We start from the raw sequence: 17,869 nt of genomic DNA, 5'->3' as shown, positions 1-17,869 counted from the left end.
ACTTCATGTGGAAATGCCAGCGTCCTTCCTAATTAAATTGACTGGAGTGTGCCTGTTTGTATGTTCATCAGGTGTAACCATGAAGTTAATGGATGAAGTAGCAGGAATTGTGGCGGCACGTCACTGCAACACCAACATTGTCACGGCCTCTGTAGACGCCATCAACTTTCACCGCAAGATTAAGAAAGGTGACCAGAGAATATCTATGTAATGCTTGATCGAACATTGAACATCGAAACCAATGTTTTGCAGCACAGACAAAGACCTGATCCTTTTCCTTGTACTGTAGTTTATGATTAAGCTTCAAAATAGAACTCAGACTGCCCGGATAACGCTTGCCTTCACGTTTCCATGGCAACCAGCACTGATAACACTCTTTGAGCATGTTAAAAAGAGCAAACACACCAACCCACTGACAAATGTGAAAGAATACTTATTTTTAATGAAGGCACACTGTTTACTTTTCATACATACAAAGACTTTCTTCCGTTGTTCTTTGTGATATAATTACCTGCCTGGTTTGTCACTAGCTACTGTACAATACTATTATGATATATATATATATATATATATATAAATTAGGGCTGCCAAAATTATCGCGTTAACGGGCGTTAAATAATTTTTAAAATTAATCACGTTAAAATATTTGACGCAATTAACGCATGCACTGAATGAGCCGCTCTCGCATTGCCTCAAACAGATTTCAATGAGGCCGTTTATGGACATTAAGAGTGAAGAGAATGCCACCGGCCGCTTGGGGGCAGCGCAGCGCCGTTCCATACTAATGTTATTCCTTCTAATAGTGGGAGAATTAGTAGTTGTGAGACGTTTATGCTGTTGCTTTGTGCTCCACACATATTTCGGTAAGTTTGCTTTCTTTTAGTTGCAATTATGTGTCTTTTGTTGTATTTTGGGTAAGATATGCTCAGAGATATATCTGTTATAAAGGCGAGTGGACACAGGCGTTCTTTGGGCTGCGCCGTTTATTGGCATACGCTTCTGCAGCTCCTTCACAACAAACAGAAGTATAATTTAGTGAAAGCACAACAAAAATAGTATTGCTATCTCTCAAAAAAAAAAAAAAAATGTTCACAAAAAGAAAAGCACTTCAGTCTTTAGTAATGAGGCCCTATTCTCACACAGCTAAACAACAATGCAAAGTGAAATGGCATTACTCGGAGTTTGGTCACTCAATTCTTATTATTGTTATTTTTATTCTTCTTATTATATTAACTCTACTTTTGATTGAAAATTGTACAAATTTTATTGAAACGAAAATATGAAGAGGGGTTTTAATATAAAATTACTATAACTTGTAACTATAACATTTATCTTTCATGAACTACAAGTCTTACTATCCATGGATCACTTAAACAGAAAGAATGTTAATAATGCCATTTGTGGATTTATTGTTATAATAAACAAATACAGCACTTATGTACAGTATGTTGTATGTATATATCCGTCTTGTGTCTTATCTTTCCATTCCAACAATAATTTACAGAAAAATATGGCATACTTTAGAGATGGTTTGAATTGCGATTAATTACGATTAATTATGGTTAATTAATTTTTAAGCAGTAATTAACTCGATTAAAAATTTTAATCGTTTGACACCCCTAATTATATAATTATATATATATATATATATATATATATATATATATATATATATATATATATATATATATATATATATATATATATATATATATATATAAATGATACTTGTACATTGTCAAAAGGCTCAGCTCCAGGGAATGCTTGCAGTCGTACCTGGTTCTAGGCTTTATTAGTTTTTCAGAAGTTGTATTTTCCATCATTGTCAAAAGGCTCAGCTCCGGGGAATGCTTGCAGTCGTACCTGGTTCTAGGCTTTAATAGTTTTTCAGAAGTTGTATTTTCCAATATTATATATATATATATATATATATATAATATTGGAAAATGTACATAGAATCTGAAATTATGCTTTAGCAAGTAATGTGTTGCTCTTTTACCCTTTTAAAATAAGTGAATCCCATTTTTTTATTACACCAGCCCAATGCATGTATGTGTAAAAAAATATAACACATATTTTCCTTTTTTCCTCTCTTTGCGCTAAGGCTGTGTGGTGACCGTAACTGGCCGTCTCACATTCATCAGCAATAAGTCCATGGAAATCGAAGTGGTCGTAGATGCGTGCTCGCTGGTAGATGCGGAGAAAGTCAGCTATCGCGCAGTCTCTGCCTACTTCACCTTTATCTCGCTGGACAAGTTTGGCAGAGCTCAGCCTGTCCCTCCTCTTAAGGTTGGTGACATCTTCCAGATTCTAAAATTTTAAGGTCAAAAACACATGGCAGTACATAATATTATATAACTATGGTAACTTTTTTTGTACATTATTTGAAACGTTAACAAATTAGTGTCAAATATACATTTTAAGAAATTTTAGCATAAAAAAAATAAAACGGTTTACGAGTGTCCTTCCACTGGTGTATTACCCAATCTTTAAGCACTTTAAATAGATACACAAATGATAATTATCCAAACTATTCTCTTGCTCAGCATTATTTCAAGATGGTTTAAATTAGAAGTACTTCAAAAGTAAAATGACCAATTGTGTATGAACAAAAAGAGTATTGTATAATAAATACTTGTGATGTAAACATTTAAAAAGTGGAAAGTTATATTAACATTGGACATCAATCTTGTATGTTTCGTGAAAAGACACTACGAGGATTATTATGTGGTAATCATAATTCAGGGTATTTGTGTCCTCCATAAGACAAATCACCTGCCCCCAAGAGAGAGGCAGCACCTATAATTATCATAATTTATTTCATTGAGTTCATCGATTAATTGAGTAATCGGATAAAACATATTTTTTAGGTAAAGAGCAATTATAAAGTATACATGAGAAAAAAAGACATTTCATTTAATATTGAACCATTTTCAGTCAATCAATGTCTTTATTTTCGATATACATTGTTGAAAACAGCCAACAATTGCCTCTCAGATGTAACTACAATTAAAAAAAAAAAAAAAGACCAATTCACTTCTTTCACTCCAAAAACATTTTGATCTTATAAAAAATATATATATATTTCTTACCTAAAAATGCCATTACGCTTGATAACACACATCACTTAAAAGTTAAGTGTTTTTCCCATGTGTTTCAATTAAATTTCCATTTGTGTCAAGCCATTTTTAAGTTCTAGTTAAGTTTTAAGTTAGTCTAAACTGTAAGTTCTGATAGGATTTTGAGTTTTTGCAGTGTTCAAAATAAATGTATTGTAACATATCAGGTTATAATATGGCGGGGATATGTGCATGCGTTCCAGAATGCACCGCGTGACGTGCGGGGGTGAGGGAGGTGCGGGAGAGTGAGAGACGTACCTTCCTGTTGTTGTTGTCGTTCCACAAGTTCCCAAAAAAGAAATAATTGCAACCTAACGAAGCGGGTGACTCTTTGTCAACGTTACAGTATGATACCTGCTGTATTGGAGCACATTAGGGGCCAGTGCTACTTGGTGTTTTATCCAGCAATGACTACTGAGCTAAAAGTGACAGTTAGCTTTATCATATTTTCATTTTACACCCTCATCACTCTACAGCGCTATGTTTCACAGATTAAATAAAGCCTGTATGTAAGACACGTTAGCCATGCATCGACAGTGGTCTTAATCGAAACCTAGCCCTCCTCCGCAGGGCTAACGTTACGTAAGTCAGCGAGTGACAGTTAAGTTAATCTTATTTATTAGCACTGAGAAGTGTACTGCTTTAAGATGGCGGCTGTTTACTAACACCGCTGACTGTCATTTCGCATCTAGTTCAACATACATGTGATATATATGAGATGCATCAGATGCTACCTGCTACCACCGCATCATGCGGGCTAGTTTTTAGCAACGACGGCGTAGTTTGTAGCGGCTGTTGGCTGCAGAATTTTTTTTTATTGCTTCTTCCTCTACGCACGTGACATCAGCGCGTTGTCCCGCATTAAAAGTAGTCCGGGCAAAACGTGATGCTTAGAGCTGGCAAAATTGAACGATTCCTCGAGGTGAATAAAATTACTCGGATCAGTTTTTAAACTCGAGTTGCTCGAGTATTCGTTTCAGCTCTACTTACAAGCACCTAATAAATGTTGGGTTAATTTAGCACTTCCTATCTCCTTATAAAGCTGACCTTTTTACCTGCTGTTCGAGCTCGGTGTGCAGCACATCCTCTTCAATATCCTGTTAATATTCAAACACTGTGTAATCTATTTAAATTAGGGACGTCACTGTTTTCATGCACCATTCCGCTGTTCTGAGGAATTAGAAACTGTAGATTTAGCCTTAAAAATACAGTATGTGTGGACATGCACTGTGGTCACGCAGTTGAATGTTTTTTGGCTAAAAAGTTATGCTTTTATCACCTTTGCCAAGAACTATCAAAATTAAGAAGTCATGTAATTATTTATAATACAATAATACAAAAGTGTATAGTAACACTAATCACTACTATCACTATAGAAAAAGCAAGCACAAGTGAAATTGTGAGAGAGAACAGTAACGATTGAATTTGTTTACACATTGAAACAACTTCGCATTAGTTATCGCCCTCACAGAATTTGTTTACAAGCAATGCCTTAATAAGCACAATTAATTTTGTCAAAGCTACATTGGCTTTGCAGTCGAGCTAAAAGCAGATACCAAGATAATAAGGTTTCACACATTGGTCTAAACTTAACCTGAACTTCACCAAGTGACTTGAATGGATGAAAATGCTGTGATGTTATTTTGTCAAGTAAGCCGTGTAATTGAATCAGGTAATTCTATACCATTTCGAAAAATTATTATAGACGGAGCAAGTAAAACATTTAAATGATTATTCATTAAAAATGTCCATTCCATTTAATTTATCACAAACATCAACACATTTCCTTTTATCTATGATCTAGTCATGTCTAATGTCAAGTTCACATCAACAACAAAAGGCCAAGTATTCTGAAAGCATATTATCCAATCAGACTTGTCAACCTCCAACAAGACCTGGTTATCTGACTCATTTGTCACAAGTCTGAGGGAAGTCTGAGCTTTGTGTGTTGATTTGGAGAGTGACAGGATAATCAACTCATCATGTTTCATTTTAAGTAGGCGGGACCCCTCCCCCCATTTTCTTTTTATAGTCCTGACACTGTTGAAAGTAATCGAAAGCAATCGAAAGAGAGAGGTCAATATTGGTTGTATTAGTTCAAATCAACTGCGACGACTAATTAAACCCCCGCTAACTCGAACATGAACCCTAATGTAAAAAATTCTGAATTTCCCCTTTAAAATGAAGACCTAGTTGTTAAAATGTTGTCTATAAAAGTTGTAAATCAATAAAACAAACAACAAAAATGAATGAAATGACCAAGAATCCCGCATAGTATTTCATAATGGGTCAAAATTGTTTTTTGAATAGATCATGTGACAAGCACCTTAGAGACTGTCCTTTGATTTACTTAGCCAAAACTACAGCTGAGGAGGCTAGATGGATATTTAAAATTCCTTTAAACCTAAGCTTTCAAAAGCTTCAACAACAACTGAGCTTGAACCGAGGATTGAACACGAACAGTGTCAAGATACTGTATACCTGTATATACTGTATACATTACAGGCCAAAGGTTTGGACATGATGGTCCCAGTCCCATTGAAAAGGCAACAAATTCCACTTATTAGCCATGATAAGGTGTATCTGTGAAGCGAAAACATTTTCAAATGTGTATCTTGAAGCTCAATGAGAGAGTGCCAAAAGTGTGCAAAAAAAAGTAATACGAGAATAGGGTGGCTACTTTAAAGAAAGTAGAATATTAAACATGTTTTCAGTTATTTCACTTTTTTTTCCCAATTACACAATTCCACATGTTCATTCATAGTTTTGATATCTTCAGTTAGAATTTACAGTGTAAATAGAAGTGAAAATATAGAAAACGCACAAATGAGGAGGTGTGTCCAATCTTTTGACTTTTGTTTCAGGGTCATTAACTTGTTTTAGCCCTCCCACAAAAGTCAAACTCCGCCTATGGTTACAAACTGTAACTATAAAACGTACGCAAAGGCTGGTTACAAACTGTAGAAGTGCTGGCTGTCTCGTTACTTGCAGGCTTTGTTTTGAGTTTTGTCGCGTTGTGCTGAAATTCCAAGTGGTTCCTTGAATTGGATGTTGAGTTTTTAGCGCTCAACAGTTTTTTTGAGCCTGCACAAAGTTTATAACGCAGAGAGAATTTTTGTCATCCTTACTGGACAGAAATGTGAAGTAATGGCTCTATTTCCAGTGAGCAAATACTGTATGTGGTATCTCTCCTGCTTTTTTCATTGTTTGCGTCCTGACGAGGTAGCTAGGCTATTGTTTTGGCACGTGACACGTTTTTGTTCTCCAATGAGAAAACCTGACATATGATGTCACTCCCAAACGTAAGAGCAAAATTTCTATTAGAAAGTATTTTTCATTCTACATACATTATGATGCAATAACAAAATAGTAACACACAGACATTAAGGAAATTAACTTTAATCAGATTACTGGTTTGGAAAAATGCTTCAGATTGCTTGTTATTGACCCATTATGGTCATTTCTGGGCATTTTTGGATGAAAATACACCTCCAGACGTCAAGGCACTGCGAGCCACTGTTAAGGCTGTCAGAAACACACTATTTTTATGAAGTCCTCATGTTGAAATTCCCCTGTGAAACTTGAAATAGAACAAGGTAAGAGGCTGGATGAGGTTGCGATGTGTGCAGCCAATCAGCTCACAAGACAAATCTCCTCTAAGTTGTTCTTTGGTTTGTCAATCAGCATAGGGAAGGCTCCAGTGGTGCACAGCCAATCAAGTCATGGGAAAAGGCCACTTTTTTGGTGGACTCGCCTGTCGATCATAATGGGGGAGGCTGCGATGCTACACAGCCACTTGATGAAGCCGCTCTTATTGGCAGACTCATCAGTAGGAGAGGCTGCAATGGTGCTCATTGGTGTTCTAATGTGTTAATTTTGCAGCAGGAACCAATCACACGCCTTGTATGAGTGTCTGTGGGTATGTACAAAGCCTCTGAGTCATATTTGCTTTGCTGCAAAACAATGTCCCCTCCCTCAAAATAAAACAACGCATATTTTATTTTATTTTTTTTAATGAATATTTTTTAAAACCCTCGGGATGGACTGAATCTGCGAAACGTAAGCCGCGAAGTCGAGAGAGATCACTGTATTTCGAATGCACATGGCAGAAAACACTTAGGTGACTTGAAGTTCTGCTCTGAGACCCCCAATTCAAAATTGTCCGATTTGCACGTGTGATACATCATTGGAAAGCTTAAAATGTCATTTTTCTGGGGGAAGAAAAATTTCAACTGGAGGGCATTTAAAAAAAATATACAGTATATATTTTTTAAACAACAAAACCCTAACTGGAGGTGAGAGCACGCGAGAGCAGAATCAAAGACGCCATGATTTTAACATGATATTATGGCGTACTTACTTTGTTTCGATCCAAAAACTCCATATAGAATGTATCATCTGTTACGTCCGCGAATACGGAAATGACCAAGCAGCAGACAACAAGCGAGGATGGCGTTCAAGGGTTTATTAATAACAAACGAAAAACAACACGCAATTGCGGATAGGCAGAAAAACAAAAAGGGTCCGTGACAGTAGGTCGACGGGGCTCAGTAATACAAGGGTTTATTAAGCACTAACGAAAAACAACACGCGATTGCGGAAAGGCAGAAAAACAAAAAGGGTCCGTGACAGTAGGTCGACGGGGCTCAATAATGCAAACTCGAGGGTAACTGAGGCAATAGGCAGATAGCCGGTAAATACAAATACTCAAATACCTGCACAAGGTAGAGATTCACCGAAGGGCAGCGCAATAAACAAAATCCTAGGCAGGAATACGCGAGAGTAGCGAGGCTATAGTGCGAGAATGCAATGGCGATCAGCAAGCAATATCTCGGCAGCTTTCTTCGGGATCAGCCGTGCTTAAATGCTGTGTTGATGAGCCTGCATTGAGTGCAGGTGCAACGTCAGGAACGCCCCCCACAATGTGCTCTGTAACAAAACATAATCTAACCAGCAGCAGAACGTCACATCATCGAGTGTCAAGACACAGATGTGAATGGCCACAGCTGGATTTTTTGGGGATTTTATGGGTGAAACGTGGTAATATAACAAGGGTCGTGTATGCAGGAATCGCAGACGTCAAGGAGTAATCGAGATTTTCATTTTCATATATTTACCCTTTTAAACTTTTTTTCAATTTTTCTTTGTTTCTTTGTCGATTATTTATCATCTAAAATATTGGGGAAAATGTGACAGTAACGAAAAAAATACAATCAGTTGATAGTTATTAGGTTGATATCTGTGACTGTTTTACAGATGCCAATTTTTTCATTGTGACGTAATTTGTTTAAAACTTTAAAATATGAGAGTAAATAATTTTTGGTCTTTTTTTAAAACAAAATATTAGACATCAATTAATGGTTCTAAGCTAAAAATGACAGACATTTAGAATAATAAATATAATTTCTTACCTTCTTTTTATGGCTCGGTTGAAAAAAAAAAAGCGGTTGCGCGATGTCTGTAAACAGGGGTTGTCAGGGTAAAACGGACAAATTAAAAATAGTTTGGGACTTAAAGTGCATGTGACACGAAAAAGCATGTTTATTTCATAATACATATTATACGTATTTTATGCTCCTGAATGATATGGACCGCTTGGATGTGTGTGGAAGCGATCGCTATATTTATTTAGTTTTTTGAATCCCGCGCCATGAAAATGAGTGACTTCCGGCTTCGGTCTTGCATTGAGGAGGAGGGCGCTGTGACGTGTACGGTAGAAGGCGTCCTCTTCACTATACAGCGTACTGTTGTGTATGAGGACGAAGGATTCAGCTGATTTTGCGGATTTATACGTTTATTTTTTGCATCACGCCAGCCAAACGGCTGCAGAAAAATCATTCTGTATGAGGGAGAGGCGTATGTGCCTTTTTGGAGTTTCAAAAGGTTCCCATTCACCGTGGATATTGGCCAAAACAAGCCCGACGACTACTGTAGAACCATTGGACTTACGAGGAAGTGAGTAAACATCTTGTTTAGTATTATGTCAAATATTAATAGAGCTATTACAAAGTAAACACTACAAACTTTCTTTAAATAAAGGACTACTTACGTTTAAGCATTGATAGGCATGTAAAAAGCTCTCCTCATGCACATTAGCAGCACGTTAGCTGCACAACAACTGCCGCCACCCTCCTACGGGGAACGAACTGTAAATTGCTCTCCGCCGGGCGGTTTGCCGATCTGCGAAGACAATCGACAACCCAGTCGTCATGTCAAATAATCCGGGCTAGTTATGTGTGATTTTCCGCTTCGAAGACTTTGAAACATCACTCGGTTCAGATTAGCATGTCGGCTAGCTGTCACGCCTCTTGGTTTGTTTACATTCTCCGAAGCCGGGGAAGGGAAATGACATATGTCCGATTTAGGTGTCATAAAATATCGTTTGGGAGGTGCGACAGTAAAGGTGAAGTCGACAGTTTTGACCATTATGGAGTAATTTTGCCATGTCGTGCTGAATAAATGCATTTTTATTATTTTGTATTCCATTTAGCACAAGACTGTTATTTGTCATGACCATGCCATTTATTTAGCAATTGGGGAAAATACTTGGATAAAAAGAATATCCTGTAAAAATATTGAAGTAAAGAGACAGAAACAATGACATTTTGCAGCTCTCTTCGTCGCGTTAGCGATAGTTCCCCCTCGATGGGCTGACCGGTCCTTCTCAAGCCATTTATATAGCTATTGGGGAAAAATACTTGGATAAAAAAAATATCCTGTAAAAATATTGGAGTCGAGCGACTGAAACAATGACATTTTGCGGCTCTCTTCGTCGCGTTTTCCTCGTTCTGAATAATTCCCCGTCAATGGACTGAATAGTAAAACCAATGTGCCCAGTCTACCGCTGACGTCATCCACCTGTTGGGGATGCTAAAGCCCTATAATGGTAGGCGTGGCTAACCAGCAGATTAAAAGACTAATTTCTCGTCATCTGCGCTTTGCTAAATTGTTGTATATAGTCGAATCGTCTCAAAATATGATTCTAATTCACATAATAATGCTATTTTAGACTTTTTTTCTCCATGAATCTGCTATGGCAGCATATAGACATATTGTTCTATCAGACACAACAGTTTTTTTGGCTTAAGATACAGCAGTTTATTTTATAAAGGGGTGCAAGAGCAGGAACTGCTTTTTCAGCCTTGTCTGTGTTTTCCGCCACATGCAATTACCAACACTCGGTATAACCCGCTTCTGTGCGGATCAAGACAATAGATCGCCCAGTGCAAGTCTTCAAAACAGTCCAATATGATTTTTATTGTGGATTAAAGGTACTGTATATGTTGGAGGAGAGATACTGGAAACACATTTGTTTGGTTTTTAGACATTTGAATCTAATCCACCACTGCTGCTGGTCTGAGTTTTCAAAAGCACATGGCACTCTCTCTATTTCCATTTGAGACAAGCTTTTGTTTGCAATGTTTTTGTGTGTGGCTGCTTCCATGCATTCATCAGAAGCACTTTTCCATCGCGAATGAGCTAGTCCTACCGTATCTTTTGTTTCAATGGCACGCAATTGGGGCCATCATCATGCTAGCTGTAATGTATCTGTATGCCTTCAGTTGATGAAAAGAGAAGCAAAGCAACAAAAATGAGCTCTCCTGATGATTTTAATAATTCATCCCCAGATCTGTAAATGGAACCTGCACAGCCGTGATTCTGGTGTAGCATGCCAAATGAAATGTGAAAATATGAGTGCGTGTGTTGAGAGATAATGTTTGGACATGAATGATGTGTTTGTTTGAAAGAGAAAGCTCCTTAATGTAGTATTTTTCTGCGTGCGCACATGAATATGTGCATTGGCTTGAAGTCATTTTCGAGCATGTTCATTTCCATGAGTAAGAGGGGCACACGAGGCCTTGCTATTTTCATATTCCTGCTGGCTTTAACCGCAAATGAGACAAGATGAAAATGAAGGAGTACTGTACACTTGAGAACACTTGTACAGACCCCACACCTAATTCTTGCGCATGAAGGAGAGGAGCTATCATGCGCAGCAAATGAACCAAACGAATTTGCAGAATTTGAAATAAGTGAATTTACAGAGATTTTGAATACGCACACAGTACCCATACTGGGTTGTTTACATTTTCCCACCTTATACTGTATGCCGTTCCGATGGCACAATTATCAGTGCTCACAGTTTTAACTTCTAACAGACAGGTTACATTTAAGTATTTGAATGGACAGCAACACAATTGAACAGGGGCAGCCTTTCCTATTAATATTTCATGACATTGTGACAGATTCAGCTTCAGTTGTGTGCTATAAATAGTTTCAGCTATTTTTGACTTTAGGTGCTTTCCCCACCCCACCAGCCTATTTCCTCAACCAGGCTTCCTCCCCGCTGAGCCCGCTCTGTTTCTATTAATAGAATTTCCCATTTTAGCTCGGCAGGGTGTTAGGAATTCTGTTTGTGTTGAAGGGGTTGTCATGTAAATTGGGGAAGGAGAACAGCATTGAATGTGGAAGTCGTGGCTGCTGGTCTTTCCCAGGTGAAGAAGCGCCATCATTTTTGTATTTCACCCGAGAAAAAAGATTAGAACAGAGAATATAATAATGTTATTCAACATACATACTTTTTTTGTCTGACGAAACAAAGGAAACCAATCTTTTCAGTCAGTAGCCTCCATGTTTATTCAAAACACAACTTTCGTGGGCTTTGAAAGATGAGTCAAAATGCTTCGAAAAGGCTGCATTTTAGGAATTGTCTTGGTGGTGAAAGAGCTAACACCAATGCCACCAAAAAATAATTATATGTTCTGCTTCATCTCAAATCAATTGAGAACTGTGTCAATACAGAATAGAACCCATCATCAGTTCATCATCAAGACCTGTCCATTTGGGTGACGTTCTAAACATGCAGAGTTACTTTTTGATACACAGAAGAAGACAGCTTCTTTATCATCTGAAAGTGATACTAATCTTGTATGTCTTAGCAACAGGACTAATAGGAATAGATAAAATGGTTATTATTTTCTTTGAGGTTAAAAGTTTACATACACAAAAAGTACAATACTGTCTGTAAAGAAAACGGGGAAGTCCAGATTAAGAGGTCGTGGCTTTGGAAGCTCCCAATAGGTTACCCGAAAAGGTGTGAGTTAATTGACAGCACACCTAGGGATCTATTTAAGGCAACACCTCAAACACTATGCTTCCTTATTTTAAAGAATGGAAAAATCCAAAGAAATTATCCAGGATATCAGAAAAAGAATCATGGAGCTCCACAGGTCTGGCTCATCCCTGGGTGCAATTTCCAGGTGCTTGAAGTTGCCACGTTCATCTGTTGTAACAGTTATACGCAAATATAATATACAGGTATGTACAGCATGTAAACTTGACTTAAAAGAAAACCATATAAAATAAAATAAAATAAAAAACATAAATTCTTTCACTCATATTTGTGGCATTTAACACAAATAATTCCTGTGGTGATTCCTGACTGACCTGAAACGGGAGGTTTACGCTTATTTGACTTCAGATGGTGGGACAAAAAAATGAAATTTGTGTTTTTGCATAGTGTGTGTAAACATCCTGCTTCAATTATATATACTATTTTTTTTAATTTACTTTTTTTTTTTTTTTTTGTCTAATGATGCCACGAATCTCATAAATGTCTTTTTTTTAAAAAAAAGTATGGAAACAACAGCTTAGTCCTCAACTCATATTCCACCAATATTCCCCATCAACTACCACCCCTTTTTCTTTAGTCTTTTTCAGGGGTGAAAATGGCGCAAAGGAGCCAGATTTTTTTTTTTTTTTTTTTTTTTGGGGGGTGTGTCCTTCTGCTTTTGGCAGTTATACCTATAGAGCCTACCCACGTACCACGTGCTCGCTGTATGGTTCCGCCCACTTGTCCGTCAAAACATAGTGTTAACCTGTTACGGCTACGTACATTTCTCCTATTTACGGCGTGTTTTTCTGCTCCTTAACATTAATAATCAAAATGGTGAAGGCGTGTGTGGCTGTTGGTTGCACTAACAGAGAAGATGGAAGGAGAGACTTGAAGTTTTACCGTATTCCGAGGGATCCAAAGAGGAGAGCGAAATGGACGGCTGCAATTCGACGTGAAAACTGGACACCAAAAAATCACCACAGACTATGTAGTAGTCATTTTATATCCGGTAAGATGCATTTAATATATATTTAGAGGGTTTTGGCCTGACAACCACAATTAAGATCATCGCTAGGCTAATCGCCGACAACATACGACGTAGTACGACATAGTTTCAAATTCAAGATGTTTGTGACTTCCCTTTCTTCCACCATCGTTATTTTTTGAATAATATTTAGCTGGTACCAAGTGAAAGAAACTGGCCTCGTCTACGGGGCTGACAAATAACCACAATTAAGATCATTGCTAGGCTAATCGCCGACAACATACACGTATGTATGTAGCGAGTGCTATCGCTAAACCATATAAACATTAAAAGCCCTAGCTCCATTGACAAATGACATGAAATACATTAGACTTGACAGTGGATGTTAGCAAGAACAAAAGATTTTGAATTGAAAATTTTGTAACTCACCTTCCGAGCACAAGATTCCTGCCGAATTTTCGTGTACGAGGACCTGTTTCACCCAACCAGCAATGTAGCATTTATAAGCCTCCAAGCTCTTAAAGTTTTTCAAACTTTCGTGAGAATAGGCTGATTTTGTGTGGACAAGATAGTTGTAAATATCAGGGTCAGGCAGAGACGGTGAAGGCAGCCGGTCAAAAATCATCGATTTAGGCATCAAATATGGATCTGGCAACTGTATAGAACGAAGCTTTTCCACATAACGCCTTTTATGCAACAGATCCAGTGAGTTTGCGGCATCAGAAAGCACCGGGTCTTCCATGAAATGCATTTTAAATTCCGCCATCAATTGAAAACAATGCTAATACAGAGTCAAAATGACGGACAAGTGGGCGGAACCATACAGCGAGCACGTGGTACGTGGGTAGGCTCTATAACACATACACACACACAAAAAATGGTTTTACACATGCATTAGGCTACTGCATTACACATACTGTCACAAGGCACACAATTTGTATTTTATTTAATAATTTGCAAAATAACAGTTAACAAAAACAGCAGTAACCCTAACCTCCATCTCCTAATTTTTATTTTCCTCTCATTTCAGCACATCTAAATGGAAAACCTCAATTTTAACCACTTAAGAACATACGATGTACGTTAAAATTGATGATAATTTAAACATTTATGTATTATTAATATTGATAATAAAGAGATAAATAACATTCATTTAATCATTCATTTTCCGAGCCACATACATTCACACAAATAGGTAGAAATGACTTACATTATGCATGGTGAAATGGAATTTATTATGAATATCATGTAAACACTTTTTTAAAAAATTATAAGACAATAAATAAGAAGCCTAACACAAATTAACAAAATTCAGTCCAAAGTGCACATTGACATGGAAGATTTTCTGAACATATCCATTTGAGCAAATAAAATATAACAAAATAAATAAATAAATAAATAAATAAATAAGCATTTTCAACTATTTTCTTTCTCTTAAAAGTCTGATCAATTTTGTTCAATTAATTCAACTAGCTTGTTCTTTTTTTCTTTCCAGAAAACATGTGTATTTGAACCAATCAGAGCTACCCATCTGCTGATTACATGTCAGTATGTTGGCCAATGGCGTACCGCAAGCAACACGTCACTTTTGCTCATTAATATTCATGACATTAGCAATTGTGGCTAGGCGGGTCAAACTCCTGTTAATCCCCAATAATAAATTAATGGAAATAGTGTATGAATGAGATTTTTACTGAGAAAAACCAACCAATTCTGTCCGAAAATGATGTCGCTGGTGCCAAATTCACTGGTAAAGATGTGGAAGAACATACAAATGTTCAGGTAAGGAGATGGCTTGAGGGTCGAGGGCTGAGAAAGACAGGAAAAAGAGCGGACCTCATCCAGAGTTAGCTTTTTTATCAACACTATTTTCATGTGTGCATTGGCTTACGCCACTCACAATGACATTCTCCTCTTTCAACAATCTATCATTTACTACCATATGCCCTGTCTTTCTTTATATATTTTATCCTTTGGTTGTCTTGCGTCTCTGACCGTTCTTGTGGGCAATTTACATTGCTATTTTTGTGTAGCGATCGCGATCTACTCAGTGACAGCCAACGAACAGTAAAAATATCAAAATGGCTTACCTCTTGTCCTCTGAAGGACCATGGCCTCCAACAAAATGCTTACTGCATATGAAATGTGAATGGCTTCACCTTGCTGGCGTTAAATGGTCTTTTGGAAGTCCGCACAAGTTGATCCATTCTTCACATTTTTTCTTCCGAGTTTTTGGTTTCAGGAAACGTATGAAGAAAAAATCATATGTCGTAATGTCTAGAGTCGTTTCTCCAAGTTCCACAGCAGCAGTGTTTGATCGGCATGTTCTTTTTTGAAAGATTACCGAAGAAAACAAGCAGAAATAACATGGTTTGTATGCGAGGGCGTATCTATAATGTCCCGCTTCCGCATTACGATGGCGACGTCACGGTCTAAAAATGACATTCGTACGGTACGCTATTGAATGGAAACTGAGTCAAGGGTGGTTTTTCTGTGTATGCCCACATTGACGCTTCTTGTCAGACTCAGATAACTGTTGCATCTAGTGAGAGCTCTGTGCCCTCCGTAGAATAAATGAATAATAAATATCAGTGGAAACAGATGATGCTACACAAGCACTTTATTATGCTTGTTGTTAACACTTGTGTATGTAAATCTGACGTTGGTAGATTTTTCCTTTTGGAGATGTGTGTGTGGCAGCCTGGCAGTTTTTTTTTTTTTTAACATAGGGTTTTGACAATTGCCGTCATATTTTCGGGTTCAAAGCACCGTTCCGGCCGTCTTTCAACCCTGGTCTTTGTTCCTTACCCTCCCTTTAATTCTCTTTGTCTTCATTCTCTACTCTTCCCATTTTCACCTTCCACTGTCTGTAACCTACTGTATTCTACATTTACCCTAGTTTCCTTGGCCATCCCCTTTTACTCTGTCCCTCCTCATTTTGTCTTCCTACTCAGTTGTCCTACGCTTTCTCATTATTTACTCCTATCCCTTCTACCGCTTCCCTTGCTTCTTTCTCTCATGTTTCTCTCCATCTTTTCTTGCCCCTTTCCTTCCTTCGAGGCTGCCTCCTTCCGTCCTTTGTCAGTGGCAGGGCTCAGCTGTCGGCCCTTTACATGACAACAAGGCTGGTTGTCATAGCAACCTGCTGTAGTCCAAGTAGTGCAGTGTTTATTTTTAGACACCACACCTTTAACTCACTAGTCAACAGGTTAATGGCGACAAGGGTGACAGAGTTGGGATATGGATTCATGACTGTGCCGACAAACATCACTGCATTCCAATGTTCATTTTCTTGTAAAAATTCCAGGCTTATTACGTGAATTATAGTTGTATTATTGTTAAAACTGACAAGCCCAACTAATTTAAAGTTGCCGATACAAATATATTCTTGTTTTCTGAATCAAAATTTAGATTTGTTTCTTTAGCCCTATTCACAGAAATATCCAGGGAAATTCCCGTGTAAGGTGATGCGGGATTTACCCATTGCTTTCACGCACAAAAAGGTGTCCTGGGAATGAAGCGGGTTGGAGTTTTCACAGACTTGACCCGTGTTGCCCACTGGCGCTCTCTGTGCGAGGAGGGCTGCTGGGGCGATGTTATAACCCGGATATTATGTCATTTTTGGTCGGCATCGGCTGTCACAATGTTGGTCAAATCCTGTTTTGTTTCAGAGGGAGCGTTCCCGATGTCATAACTACAGCCAATTTTAGCTCAATACTGTATTTCAGCTAGAGGGCCCAAGCCCGATCATTTAACTTGATTTGCAGGCCTGAGCCCGTAAACCCCCCCGAAATTTTGTGTTTTATTTGTGATGACTCAGGAGGAGGAGGAAAGGATGGGGGATGCGCCAGTCAGACCTCGACAGAGCACCACTTGCTGCTTGCTGAATTTTGTGTGATCACATTTGTGACGATGCCTGTGCATAAAAGCCTGTCATTTGTAACGAATTCTCAGTTGGCAGGAAAAACCCCGCAAATTTTCTTAATGTTTAACTAGTCTACATATTTTTATGATCATTATAAATGCATTTACACAATGAAACAATGCTATAAAAGTTTGTTAAACATAATGCTGGTCAAATCTATTTTTTTCCAGAGGAAGCGTTCCCTACGTCCGAACTGCAGCCAATTTAAGCTCATTAAGACTGTATTTAAGCTCGACGTAAGATCGGGCCTAAAAAATCCAGCCCGACCCGATCTGGCCCAGGGGTATTAAAGCCCGACCCGGCCCGAGCCTGATCAATTAACTTGATTTGCAGGCCTTACCCCGAACCCCCACCCCCGAAATGTTATGTTTTATTTCAATTCAATTCAATTTTATTTGTATAGCCCTATATCACAACAAGGTTGTCTCAGAGGGCTTTGCAGAGGCAATATGATACACAGTCAGAAACAGCAGATGAATAAAGTAATAAAATAAAGTAATAAAGACAGGAGGTAGGTAGAGTATGAAAAAGGAGATAGGACTCAGTGGCTGTACTTCCCCCAGAATTATAGTTTCTAGTGCAGCTTAGACTGAACTGTGAGTCCGATTTCAACTAGCCTGATCATAAGCTTTGTCGAATAGGAACGTTTTTAGTCTAATCTTAAATGTACAGACTGTCTCAGCTTCTTTAATACTAGCTGGAAGCTGATTCCATAAAACACTAGC

General features: G+C 38.0%; 1 protein-coding gene across 4 annotated transcripts in view; it reads left to right on the top strand.

Annotated features, from left to right (window-relative positions):
* Window positions 1-17,869, top strand: part of acot7 (acyl-CoA thioesterase 7) — a 69,618-nt gene that overhangs the window by 43,435 nt on the left and 8,314 nt on the right. For all 4 annotated transcript variants that reach the window (XM_057859948.1, XM_057859963.1, XM_057859957.1 and 1 more), the window contains 2 exons: window positions 72-188; window positions 2,105-2,289. In XM_057859948.1, coding sequence (XP_057715931.1) covers window positions 72-188; window positions 2,105-2,289 — 302 coding nt within the window. The remainder of the gene's footprint in view (window positions 1-71; window positions 189-2,104; window positions 2,290-17,869) is intronic.

The sequence above is a fragment of the Corythoichthys intestinalis genome, chromosome 2, assembly GCF_030265065.1.
Source record: "Corythoichthys intestinalis isolate RoL2023-P3 chromosome 2, ASM3026506v1, whole genome shotgun sequence".
Taxonomy (NCBI): domain Eukaryota; kingdom Metazoa; phylum Chordata; class Actinopteri; order Syngnathiformes; family Syngnathidae; genus Corythoichthys; species Corythoichthys intestinalis.
The sequence above is the reverse complement of the archived record's forward strand: the minus strand, read 5'-3'. Positions and strand labels throughout refer to the sequence as shown.